We start from the raw sequence: 13560 nt of genomic DNA, 5'->3' as shown, positions 1-13560 counted from the left end.
TATACCTGCATGTATTGTCTCTTTAAAATAAATACAAATTTGATCCAAAAAAAAAAAATTAATGAACAATAGTTCTTCAGCATTTATTGATTTATTAAAAAATGAAAATTTTCTCTGGCTGAAAATTCGGTGCATCCCTACTGAATATCATCCTTTTATTTTAATTTTTTATTTAATTTTATTTAATTTTTATTTAATTTTATTATTTAATTTTATTTATTTTTAATTTTTTATTTAGTTTTATTTATTTATTTATTTTCTGCAATGCAATGCAGTATCATCCAGTGCTACCAGAGCAAAATCACTGTTTTATAAACTTTTTGGGAATATTTTATTTTTAGACAAATGATCCCGAGTTTGATCAGTTATTTGTCCCAGCACCACAGATAGAGTGACAGAGACTGAGTCCAGCCCTCCAACAACAGACGAGGAGGTGAAACGAGGCGACGCTTCTGTTTGAAACGCCGTCAGCCTTCAACTCAGGTTTCCATCCAGGTTCACAAGGTGACCAGAGCTGCACGCTAACAATGGCTAAAATAAGACCACTGGATTAATTCACTTAATTGATCCCCGAGGGAAATAAACGAACAAAGAAAACAAACACACTGCTTCAGATACAGAGAGCCTGTGCTCTGCGACCAACATATGGAGATATTAATCATATTGATAATAATAAAACAACATCACCTCTTTTAGGCCAAAATCGGACATGCTTCTCTAGAAACTTACAATATATAGGCCTTATTTTTATTTACATTTATTTGCTTTAGGCATTAGCATTATATTACTTCAAGTGATATTCTCTTTAGTGTGCACTAAAAGTAAGTTATTTACTCTATTTACTTTCATATGTATTTACCTGGTTTTACTGATCGATTGATAGATAGATAGATAGATAGATAGATAGATAGATAGATAGATAGATAGATAGATAGATAGATAGATAGATAGATAGATAGATAGATAGATAGATAGATAGATAGATAGATAGATAGATAGATTTAATCAATATTTTGTCTTGTTTTCAATAAATAAATAAATGGGGGGTTATCAGTATTTATTCAATATAATCGGTTAATTATCGGTATTTAATAAGTATTATGGTTTTAAAATACTTTAGTATTTTTGTCTCATTTTTCAGTGGAAAGACTATCTATCTATCTATCTATCTATCTATCTATCTATCTATCTATCTATCTACCTATCTATCTATCTATCTATCATGTATCAGAAATTAAGTAACTGAAAAAATATTGTGTTTTATTGGTATTGTTTTTTATTGGTATTTACTCAGTATTATTGGTAAATTAGAGTGTTTAATCAGTATTATTTAATCATGGTTTTATTAAATTTATTTAATTTAACTAGTATTTCCTGTATCATTTTCCAGTATAAACACTTTACCACAAATTAAGTAAATTAACAAATTTAGTTTTTTTTTAAATAAGCATTTACTCAGTATTTTTGGTAAATTATCAGTATTTTTTCATCAACATAAAATCAGCATTTAATCAGCATTTTTGTCTCATTTTCAGTCAAAACTAGGGATGGGAAGATTCGCATCGGTGCATCGGCATAAAAGTTAATGATGCGATGCATCAGTTTAAAAAAGTGTGCATCAATACAAAGTGGCATTTGTGTCGTTTCTAACATACTTGCATCAGTAAAAAACGATTTATTAATATAGAATTATTAGTAGATGCTCTATACTTTTATTATTTAGAAAGTGACCAATAACTTGTGACCAATATTTTGTATGTAGCCTGATTTCCGAGGCGTGTCCTGAGAGGTATCATATTTTTTTCCCACTGCATCGTTTGCATTGAAATGCATTGTGTTAAATCGTATCTGAATCAGATCAGATCGCACCGCATCGTAATAGGAGTGATTCACATCGCATCGGTAACTGATTCATATGAATCTTTAATGTATCGTATCATTGGCTGTGCATCGAGAAACACATCGCATCGGTCCTCAGTTATGGAGATGCACATCCCCAGTAAAAACACAATCAGAAAGGAAGGCATAAATTTGGTGTAGTAAAACTGGGTGCAGATGATGTTGAACATTAACATTTTTGTTTTAGTTTTTGGATGACTAAGAAATCTGACTATTAAAAAAGCAATGAAGCTGTTAGTCTCAAGCCAGATTTGGTTGTTTATTACTGAGTTATTTTGAGTGAACATTTTAATTTTGATGTGAGTGACCTCTCAGTCAGTACCGTTAAGGTCAAAATACAAGCTAATCACAGTATATTAATAGACTCGTCCACTAACAGCCTATAATTACTACGACACATGAGATGTTGTTTTAATCGAGATGTTTGGAGTTCCAAGAAAATCAGTGAGTGATAAAGCTGGTGGTCGGTCGGCGTGAGCACCGCTCTGATGAATGTCAGTGATTACTTGTTGATGTGCTCTCCAAAAATATTTATATACCACCATTAGCTGACAGCAGAACACATTATATCACGCTTACATTAGTGCTGTATTTATAACCACTAGTTTGTATAATAACACCTGTCTGCGTTATTCTAGTCCCATTAAGGTTTTTAATTAACATTTCCATTAATATTTTGAATTACTTTTTATTTTCTGCTTTCATTTCCATTTTTAGTCACAGTTTTAGGATTTTTGTTGTGTGTATTTATTTAGTTTTAGTTAGCTATAATAGCCTTGTGAACAGACAGTACTTAGATTTAGTATCACAAAACTTTATATCACAGTTATTTTATGTAATTTTTTTGTCCATGCAGTTTTACAGATGTTGTAAGCATTGGGAAATTTGATTCATTTGAGTGAATCAGTTCGTTCAGATGATTCATATACTGTAGATGATTCAGTTCCAAAAATGAATCAATACTTTAGATTCCCTGCACATTATTTAACATTGCCTTTGTTAAACTGCAGCATTTAGCCAAAATCGTCATCACAATGTTTTTAAATATGGTTTTATTGGTTGTGTTTAGTATAAAGGTATTTGTGCAAATGCTGTTTCATACATTATCCCCTTAAAATATTTTAAAAAAAAAACTGATTTTTAAAATTAGTTTGGCATATAAGTAACTACCCAGCTAACAAAAATATGTTCTAAAATGTTTTGCTAACATTATAAAATTTTTATTTCTAAATGTTTTCCAGTTTTTGTTTTTTATTAAAAAATTTTATTTTTTCTTGGTTATGTGAATGTCAGAGAAAACATTGAGGGAAAGTTCATTTTAACATTTTGAAAACATAATGGAAATGTTACTTTTGAAGTAGTTACATTTAAAAAATGCAAAAAAAAAAACTGTTGCTTTGGAATGTTTAAAAAAAACATGCATGAATGATGTTTCCACTGAAAAAAAAAAAAAAATTTAATATATATATATATATATAGATATATATATATATATATATATATATATATATATATATATATATATATATATTAAATATTTCATTTTCTTAGTATTTTTGTCTTGTTTTCTAGAATAAATGTCTAAACAATCTTGAATCAAGATGCATTTACTTTACATGTTTTTTGAAAAGAATAAATTTTGTAAGCTTTTGCTTTTTTTATGTAGAAATTTATGTAAGTTTTGTTATTTTTTTAATATTAATTAGTAGGATTATATGAGATTGTTTTTATTGAAAATTTTTGTGGATATTATTGCTCCTTTTAAGCAAAAACTAGCATAATTTTGATAATTTTTTAAGAAAATAATCTAAATGAAATAAAGTAATTTTATTTTATTTGTTAAGTTAATTTTTATTGATTCAATTATTATTATTTTTTTTTTTTTTTTTTTTTTGTATATATATGTAAGAAAACCATTTTTTGCAGTGTAAGGAACAATTAATGGGAATGTTACTTTTACTGCTGTCAAACAATTAATCGCGATTAATCGCATCCAAAATAAAAGTTTTTGTTTACATAATATAATGTATGTATGTGTACTGTGTATATTTATTACGTATATATAAACACACATACTGTACATACAGTATATGTATATACATTTATATTCTTATATTTGATATTATATATAAATATATTTAATATATAAACATAACCCTTTTTTCTTAAATATAGGATGTGATTAATCGAGATTAATCGTTTGACAGCACTGGTTACTTTTGAATGTTCTCTGAACATTCTGAAACAAAGAGTAACGTTTAAAAAAAAAACCGTTAGACGAACGTTCCATGAGTGATGTATAAATACATTTTTGTGCTAATGTTTTAAAAGCATTATTAAATACCAGATAACTTTGAACAAACATTCTATTAATGTTTCTGGTGCAGCTGATGCATCTTCGTCTGTTTCGGGAAGCGCGGTGACCCTCATAAAGCGCTGAATAAACTGAATGTGTGTATCACACACACTAGACAAACGCTGTTTTATCAGAGGTGGACACACGTCTGTTATCACTGCTGAAGACAGACACATTCGTCCTTTGTCTGTTTCTGGCTTCAGACAGATGTTACAATCAACATCTACAGGCCTTGTCGTAATTCACACCAGCGGCCCATAACTTCACATCCGAGGAGCGTCTTACACTTTCCATTACGTGTTCGATATATATCACTGCAAAAATGCTCTGGATTTTAAAATATCACGTTATCGATTAGCAGTCGCTTTTAAGATAATGTTTTATCCATTTGATTCTCACAGAGCGAGAGCAGCTGCCAGAGACGGAGGACTAACTTTCCAGACGTGCTGCAGATGTCTCCAAACATCAGATCCCACAGAACGGAGAGCGCGGAGTGAAATCCTAGAAGCAGCAGAGGGATAATGATTTCTCCGAGTCCATTAAAGTAGACGATTTTTTTATTCTTGCCGATAACTTTCTCTCAAAGTTAAACGGAACAAAACTATTTTCAGTATGATATTTTAAGAGAAAAACATCTTCAGAATAAAAAAATATAATTAGTGGCATTTAACCCTGTAAAGCCTGACATATGAAATAACTGACTAAAAGTTTTTTCACAATAATAAAAAAAAAATATTTGTATATATTTATATATATTTTAGTTTGTTTACTTTATACTTATTAATGCCATTTAACCCTGTAAAGCTTGATTATATAAAATAACAGTCTGAAATAACTAAGTTTAGTGAACCTTTATATGAAATATTTGTAAAAATAAAAAAGACATCAGCATTTGATGCATCAGGCTTTAGTCTGATATACATACACTGAAAATTGATTAAAAAAAATATTTTTTTAAGGTAAGTGGTTGCAATCAATTTATTTTAGCTACATTTAAATACATTTAGTTGACTAACTTTAAACATTTTTTAAAATGTAGCTAATATCTCCAATAATATGTCTTTATAATATATATATGCAGTGCAAGCCGATGATGATTGAGTCTAAAGTCTGAACTATCATTGAGAGACAGAAGGCATGCAGTAGATTGTGTGGTTGATCATTTGGAGACTAAACTTCACCTGGTGAACTGTTTAGTAACCTCTAACTCTCAGAGCTCCTCAGCAGCAGCTCGCTTTCTTGTAAGAGACTGAAGATGTCATGACTCACTGAAGTGAGCTCCTGCGAGTTTATGTAAGCAGAGAAATGACCATCAGCACATACTGTACACATCCCTCCTGACAAGACGCTTTGACGCATAGATTGTTATTTATACTTTTCAACTATTCTCTAAAATGCAAAACAAAGGATTATTGGAGTGTGTTTCACCAGAAAATACAATTTTATTTTTTTGCATTTAATTCAGTTAATTTCTTTGTAATTATTGATGATATTTACTAGCATTTTCTAAGTGTGAATTGTTGTTGAAGTGTAAACCTTGTGTTTTTTGTGTGTGTTTTTTTTATTTTAATTTTATATTTTTTGTTTTTGTTTTTATTGTGCATGATTAATAATATGTTCTTTTTTTTAAGGGGAAAAACACGTTTTGTTTTAATAATATTAAGTTATTAGGTTTTCTTATCATAATTATACAATATTTTTTTATTTCAGCAACAAAGTTTAAAGCACATTTCCATTTCAACTGACGACAGTGTTATTTTTGTGTTTTTATTATTTTATTTTGGTCATTATTAAATATTATTATATTTTTAATTAATATTTTAATTAGTGTTTATTTTATGTTGTCATTTTAATTTTAGTTTAAAAAAATTGTGTATTTGTCATTTTTATTATTTTTTATTGTTTAATATGTCTATACATTTTTTATTCATATTTATTGCAGTTTTACTTATTTTAGTACATCAAGTTCAACTAAATGGAAAATAGAAATGTTGCATCGGAAACTAGCTGAAATAAAATAAGTTAATTATTTTATATTTTATTTTATTCTTTATTTTATCAGTTAAATTATTATTATTATCTTTTTTTCAATTTACAAGTAGAATGTTTATTGTTTTTACTTTTACTGTAATAATACTGTTGAAGACATGATCCACTCTGGTATTTTAATTTTATTATTATTATTATTTTTTTATTATTATAAATTTTTTTATCCAATTAGTTCTTGGTAGATGATATTTATTTATTTATTTATTTATTTATTATTTTTTTAATTGGCAGTCTTGTTAACTGAAATCCATTAGTTTAAAGCAGGTTGCAGATGGCATTATCCATTATCACCCTGATAATAAAATAAACTGATAAATAAATAGATTGTTTTTTACTTGTCTAAATATAATGAAAGACTCAGATACGTGGAGTTGACAGCAGGTCACACACACACTTGATTGGCGTCTGTCTGGTTGCTGTGTGTTAGTCAAGGCCACTGACTCATGCATGTACATGCAGTTCTGCTGAGTCAGACACTCACGCCTCTTACATCCGTTACGGCTCTTAAAGCAGCTGCTGCACATCGACCGCTGACCAAATCTAGCTTTAGTTTAACATGCATAGCTCCGCCCCTCAAGTCTGACCGGATGAGTCATGTTTGAAGGTGAAATCCAGTAACAAACACACACTCATTATTATTAGTCACAAATTTCCTTGTTTCAAACCATAAATCCTTAGGCCACCTTTCAGAATAACAACATCAAAGATACATATGCAACACCTCCCATGGTTTTTCAATCAGTAAAGACAACAAGACATTCAAAAACGCTTAATGTGAAAAATACAAGCAGATGAGCCCAGAATATGATCGTACAAAGACAAACAAACAAATTTGCTGCAAATTCGCCAAAATGTAATATTTGACTTTACAGTGTGTTGACTATCTTGCCTGGCAACTGTAAACAGTTTACAGCTAGTGAATTATATTATGAAACCATTGTCAGTAAATAAATCATCATAAATAAACATGACTAAGCAAAATACCAGAGTACAATCACTGTACCACAATGCATTGAACTCACCCAGCATCACTTGCATTCCCACATATTAAGGCGTCCTTGGCTCCTTCCACTTTGAAGTAATTATCTGGAAGAATTAAAAAATATTTTTATATTTCTGTTTATCTTCATTTATTTCAGTGCTGTTTTAGTTTTAGTCGTTCTTGTTTCATTTCAATTCTTAATGATCTTAATGTTTGGGTTGTTGAAAACTTCAAAACAAGAGCAGCATAATTCCATATCTAATAATATATATAGAATTATTAATTCTGTGAGAGTCAAGTCGACACGCCTCAAAGGGTTAAAATAGCATCAAAGTGTTATTAATAAGATGAAATGTTCTTTAGTATTTTGAAGTTCGATTTTTGTATTTTATTTAAATTATTGCTTATTTTTAAATGAATTACTTCTGTTCTTTACTGTGTTTTCATCTCAGATTTTCTTCACATATAGATATTTACATAATATTTACCATTCAAACACAATGCAAATTTCTGAAACCCATGGTTATGTTTCAGAATCCCAGCTGACAGGGAACCTTCTCACTGCTTTTACCAGCGGTTTATATGGAAGTTATATAAATGTTAGGACAAAGCATTCTTAAAGTAATGTTTATGGAATGTTCTTATAACCTTATTAATATTTGATATACATTCTCATAATGTTGAAAAACATGTTCTGAGATCAACATTCTTGGAACATAAATATGATGTTATTTGTACTTGAAAGTTCTAAACTTCAGTTACATTCTAATCACAACAAGAAAACTGGTCATTTTAATGTAAAAAAAAAAATGTTTAAATAATAATATATTTGGGGGGAAAATAAAATTAGTAGAAAGTTTATTAAACATTTTTGTGACCTTTAAATAACGTTGTAATCACTACAAGAAAACTGGACATAGTGTTCTTAAATATCAAAAATAAACATTCAAATTTTTGGGAAAAAAATAGAATTAGTGGAACATTTAAGAAACGTTTTTGTAACCGACAAGAAAACTGTACATTTGAATGTTCTTAGAATATTAAAAAGAAACATTTATATACCATTATATCATGACAAGAAATCTAGACATTTTAACTTTTCTCAAAATTAACATTCATATAACGTTATATTTCGGGTAAATTAAAATTAGTATGTTTAAGAAACGTTTTAGTAACCTTTAAATAACGTTATAATCACAAGAAGAAAACTGGACGTTTTAACCCATCCTCAGAATATTAAAAATAAACCTTCAAATAACATCATATTTTGGGGAAATTAAAATTAGTAGAACATTAAGGAAACATTTTAGTCACCTTTAAATAACGTTGTATTCATGACAAGAGAACTTGACATTGTAACATTCTTAGAATATTAAAAAATAATGTTCATTCAGGAACATTTCAGGAAAAAGGTCAATAGAATGTTAAAAAAAAAAGATTTTTTGTAACATTCTAATCACAAGCAAACAAGTATATATATATATATATATATATATATATATATATATATATATATATAGAATATATCATTATATATATATATACATGTTTATAAAGCACCGTAAATAGGTTTGGTTTGACATTTTAAGAGTGTAACCTGACTGTAGTTGACAAGTGTCTTGCGTTTGAAAGCAGTTCTCAAAGCTGCAATCAATACATCAGGATCTTGAGAAACTGAAGCTGCTCTGCATAAGCTACAGCCTGCGGTTTGGTCGAAGGAGATGGATGTGAACGCGTCTGTTTTTCCTCCGGCTGAAGAGAGTGGCTGAGAGGTTTATCTGCTCTGGAGTGCCGCTTCTCCAAATGTGTCTCCAAAAGGTTATGGGCCTGCGTTTGTACCGTGTTTGATCCATTCTACCACTGCTAGGTCACCAGTGTCCTTCAGATCTTCATTAACACTGCTTGTAATGCTAGTAAACTGTGTGAATTCGGCGGTTCTTTATTTTTTTCGAGCATGCAAAGCATGACAAAGCACTCGAGGAGAAAGCGTCCTGTCTATTTCTGTCTGTGTCCTACATCTGCGTTCACCGGGGCATCTTATCGAGTGCCAGCGCTGTCCTAATTGCTATTCTAATGAAATGAGACCACCCCAAAAAAAGACTAAATCTCATCTTAGACGCCACTCTTCTGACGGTTTTGTGTGTTTTGTCTTTAGGATTTTGATTTATGTTCTTTATGTTTCATTTTGCATTTTTGATGTGTGATGGGGGGTTCATTCAGGTGATTCACAAAACTGCTCATTTCTTGTTGAGTTTTGTTATAACTATGATTAAAGTATTTGATTTTCAGGTGTATATTCAATCAAAGCTAAATTCTAAGATGTTGTAAAAAAGTTTGATTGTGTAACCAATTTAATACACATAGCCATCATGGTATGTTTTAGTCATCAGTCTTAATTTTCAGATTTAAATTAGACCAAAGTTACGACCAGTCCTTAAGAAAAGAACTTAATTTAATTTATTTTAAATTTATTTTGAATGTAATTTAATGAAATCTAATCTAAGTAGTTCATGCAACCAGCTCCAGGGTTGTTACTGTAAACTAAAACTAAAACAAACAAACAAAAATTGTTCTCAAAATGTAAATATTATATAAAAATGATAAAAAGCACAAAAGTAAATTACTTAAACTTAAAATTAAGTTAAAATGAAATATAAAAAAGTATGAAATAATAACAATAAAACTTATAATAAAATAATAAGTAATAAAACTGAAATAATGTCGAAGTTTAAGTGCTAAAATCACTAAAAATAAAACTAATTTATAGATACATTAAAACTAAATAGATACATAAAAAATAAAAATAACTATTGCACATAGAATTACTAAAGATTTTACTAAAATTAATTTATAGATACATTAAAACTAAATAGATACATAAAAAATAAAAATAACTATTGCACATAGATTATATTATATATATCCTATATATATATATATATTATATATATATTATATATATACACACACAAAATAAATATGTCTACATTTAAGTAAATTTAAAATATTAAAATGACAAAAACTAAACTGAAATAAATATAAATGAACACTATTTAATATTTAAAACTAATAAAGTAATAAATAAAAATAACCAAAAATTACTATATTACTAAAACCTAAGCTAAAAATTAAAATGGAAATTAAAATTGGAAATATACCTCAAAATATTAACAAATACTGAAATAGCATATAAATAACCCTAAAATAACACTGAGTAATACCAACCAGAGAAAAGATTAATTTAAAAATGATATGCTTTTAATATCCCAGTTGTTTCTTCTAGAAAGTACTGAGACTTTTGCTAAAAAATCCTGCTTTCTCTAGAGTTTCAAATCAGTGTCTCAAAGTGTGCTCAGGTTTGCCCAGACATCCATGCGATCCAAAGTCATAGATCTCAGCATTACCTCGACGATTTCTCACCTAATGATCTGAGCTCCTATTACTGTATAACAACTATTGTGTCTGTTTCTGTTTCTCAGTTTCCTCTGATCTCGACTCCAGAATATCAGAGACACTCGAAGATGAACTTAAGCCGGTAAGAAACCACCTAAAACCTGCTAAAACCCACTCAGAAGACCTCAGCAAGCGCACAGCGATGCCTCCCACATCACAGAGGTCACGCCTCCCACATCATCTTCAGAAAATCAGCTTTCTGCTATAACAGATGAAATGGAGACTAGCTATTGTTCAGATGTGCGCGGTTCTCCACCGAGCATTCAGACTGTACACTGACCTTCATTAGTGATGAAGTCCTCCAGAGAGGACCAGGTTCTGTTATTGCAGAAGAAAGTGCTGTTGTTGTCTGAAGGTAAGGTGTTGTTGAGACAGTGCGCGGTGCTGCGGACGCATTTCTGCCGCAGGTTCCCCATGAAGAGCTGCAGGCCGATGAGAGCGAAGACGCTGAGACAGAAGACCGTCAGGATCATCACGTCCGCCAGCTTCTTCACCGACTGGATCAGCGCGCCCACGATGGTCTTCAAGCCTGATCAGGAGCGGCACAAATCCATAATAATGCTGAGTTCAAATTAAGTTTCAGTCAGTCGAATTTTGTGGGTAGCTGATAAAATCAAACTATTAGTTTTTTAGTGCTGTCAAACGATTAATCGCGATTAATCACATCAAAAATAAAAGTTTTCTTGTTTACATAATATTTGTGTGTGTGCTGTGTTTAATTATTATGTATATATAAATAAATACACATGCATGCATGTATATATTTAAGGAAAATATGTTAGGTTTATATATTAAATATAATTATATATAGTATAAATTTAATGTAAATAAATACATTTAAATATTTTCAAAATATGCAATGTAGGTGTGTGTATTTATACATGCATCATAAACATACACAGTGCACATACATGTATATTATGTAAACATAACTTTTATTTTGGACGCGATTAATCGCAATTAATCCTGATTAATCGCGATTAATTGTTTGACAGTACTACATTTTTAAAATAATTTTCCAGATCATATCAGGGTTGTGCACTATTCAGAATTGGATTAAGATGCCTGTTGAATTCAGATTCAGTTTTCAGTTTGAATTGCTAATCCAGAATATATTCAAATATAAATAAATGAATAAATAAATAAATAAATTGGTGGTATAATGCATAACTATAAAAATATATAAGAATAAAATTTTTATATTTATTTTACTTTATTTTATTTATAATATTAATTCAAATTAAAGTTGAAAAAGTGTGGGTGAAATGAAAAAGGTATAATTTTTAGTCTTACTATACGAATAATGATAGTAAAAATGTATTTAATTGTATTTTATGGTCTTTAATAATTGTATATTTTTATACATTTTCCATGTCACCCCTACTTTTTCAATATGATACATACTTTAAGATGAAAAAGTAGTTAGAAATGTAATAATGTAAAAATAAAATAATATAAAATATATATAAAATATATAAATCAAAATTATATAAAATATATAATCTAAATTATATATTTTTTATTTAATTGTATTACTTTTTTTAGCTTACAAATGAAAGTACACAATAATGTAATTATTAAATTTTGTCACAAATGAATTTTTGACTACTTAATTTCTTGCTTTGTTGATTTTTTTTTTTCAATTTTTTTTCAATTCAGTATTTCTTCCAAATGAAATTCCGATTCAGCTTCCTGTGTGATTTTGCCAGTTCAGATCAAATGAACATGCATGAATTTAACAGGATTCTCAAATTCTGAAACTTTGCCAAACCCTGGATCACATCTTTCACATTAGAGCCTCCGTCAAACCACATTAAACCACAAACACAGCACACCACATCAGCTCTGTCTTTACAAACATTTGTGAGTGCGGGAAGCAGTTCACAAAAGACGCTTCCATGGAATGACAACATGCACTTTTCTGTATATATATTATAGCATATATGTGTGTTTTCTGTATGAATGAGGCATTTATATGTATGTATAAATATAAATATATTCTTCTCATTCCATAAGAGCGTCTGCTTATTGGCTCAGCATGCAAACTAGTGTTTCTCTACAGCTACTCATGCCTTCAACACGTCAATGAGACTTTTGGAGTGAGTTAACTGAACCCCGAGCTGACAGCTGAAGAAAACGTGAACTGTCCACCCTGATGTCATTTCACTCATGTGTGATCGACCTACAATACAACATGTTGCACCTGGAGGTCCTTCGTAAAGCCGCTGCGGCGTCTAATGTTAACAGCTGTAATCGAGTGCAAAAGTGCTGTCTAGATCTTCAGACGCAGTATTTCTTCCATTCATTTTTCACAAAGGGAAGTCTTTGTTAAAGAGTTATGAGCTGTGAATCAAACCGAGCGACTACGGGGAGCATCAGAACATTACAAACTTTCATTTGAAGCAAAAAAAAATGTGTCGGAAAAAAATAGAAAGACTGTGAACTTTAGCTTTCATTAAAGGACTACAATCCCATGAAGCATTGTGAATGACATAATCAAAATAAAAGCAATTAAGAAATATAACACTATTAATTTAAAGATGTGTTATGTTAATTATAGAGTGAGAGAGAGAGTGGGCGGAGTTCTTTTTCATGCAACTCTCTGATTGGTGAAATTTTCTGTACAGCATCATGGGTAATGTAGTTTCTCACCACAAATGCAGCTGTTAAGCACCATAACTTTAAAAATACGTTTAAATAATGCGAACAGATGGCTTCAGCTACAGCATACACCATCTATTAACAACCTCAGAGCTCACAGTCAGTCTGTCTTAAACAGTTATCATTAACGTTAAAAATAAATAATAAAAATTCCCTGAGG

At 29.7% G+C, this 13560-nt stretch overlaps 1 protein-coding gene across 1 annotated transcript in view; it reads right to left on the bottom strand.

The window, feature by feature from the left end:
* scn5lab (sodium channel, voltage gated, type V-like, alpha b) overlaps positions 1-13560 on the bottom strand; it is a 112384-nt gene that overhangs the window by 97785 nt on the left and 1039 nt on the right. Inside the window, 2 exon segments of the mRNA XM_042751688.1 lie at positions 7327-7390; positions 11020-11268. Of these exon segments, the coding sequence (XP_042607622.1) occupies positions 7327-7390; positions 11020-11212 (257 nt within the window). The 5' untranslated portion in view covers positions 11213-11268.

The sequence above is a fragment of the Cyprinus carpio genome, chromosome B24, assembly GCF_018340385.1.
Source record: "Cyprinus carpio isolate SPL01 chromosome B24, ASM1834038v1, whole genome shotgun sequence".
Taxonomy (NCBI): Eukaryota; Metazoa; Chordata; class Actinopteri; order Cypriniformes; family Cyprinidae; genus Cyprinus; species Cyprinus carpio.
This window is presented reverse-complemented; position numbering and strand designations above follow the sequence as displayed.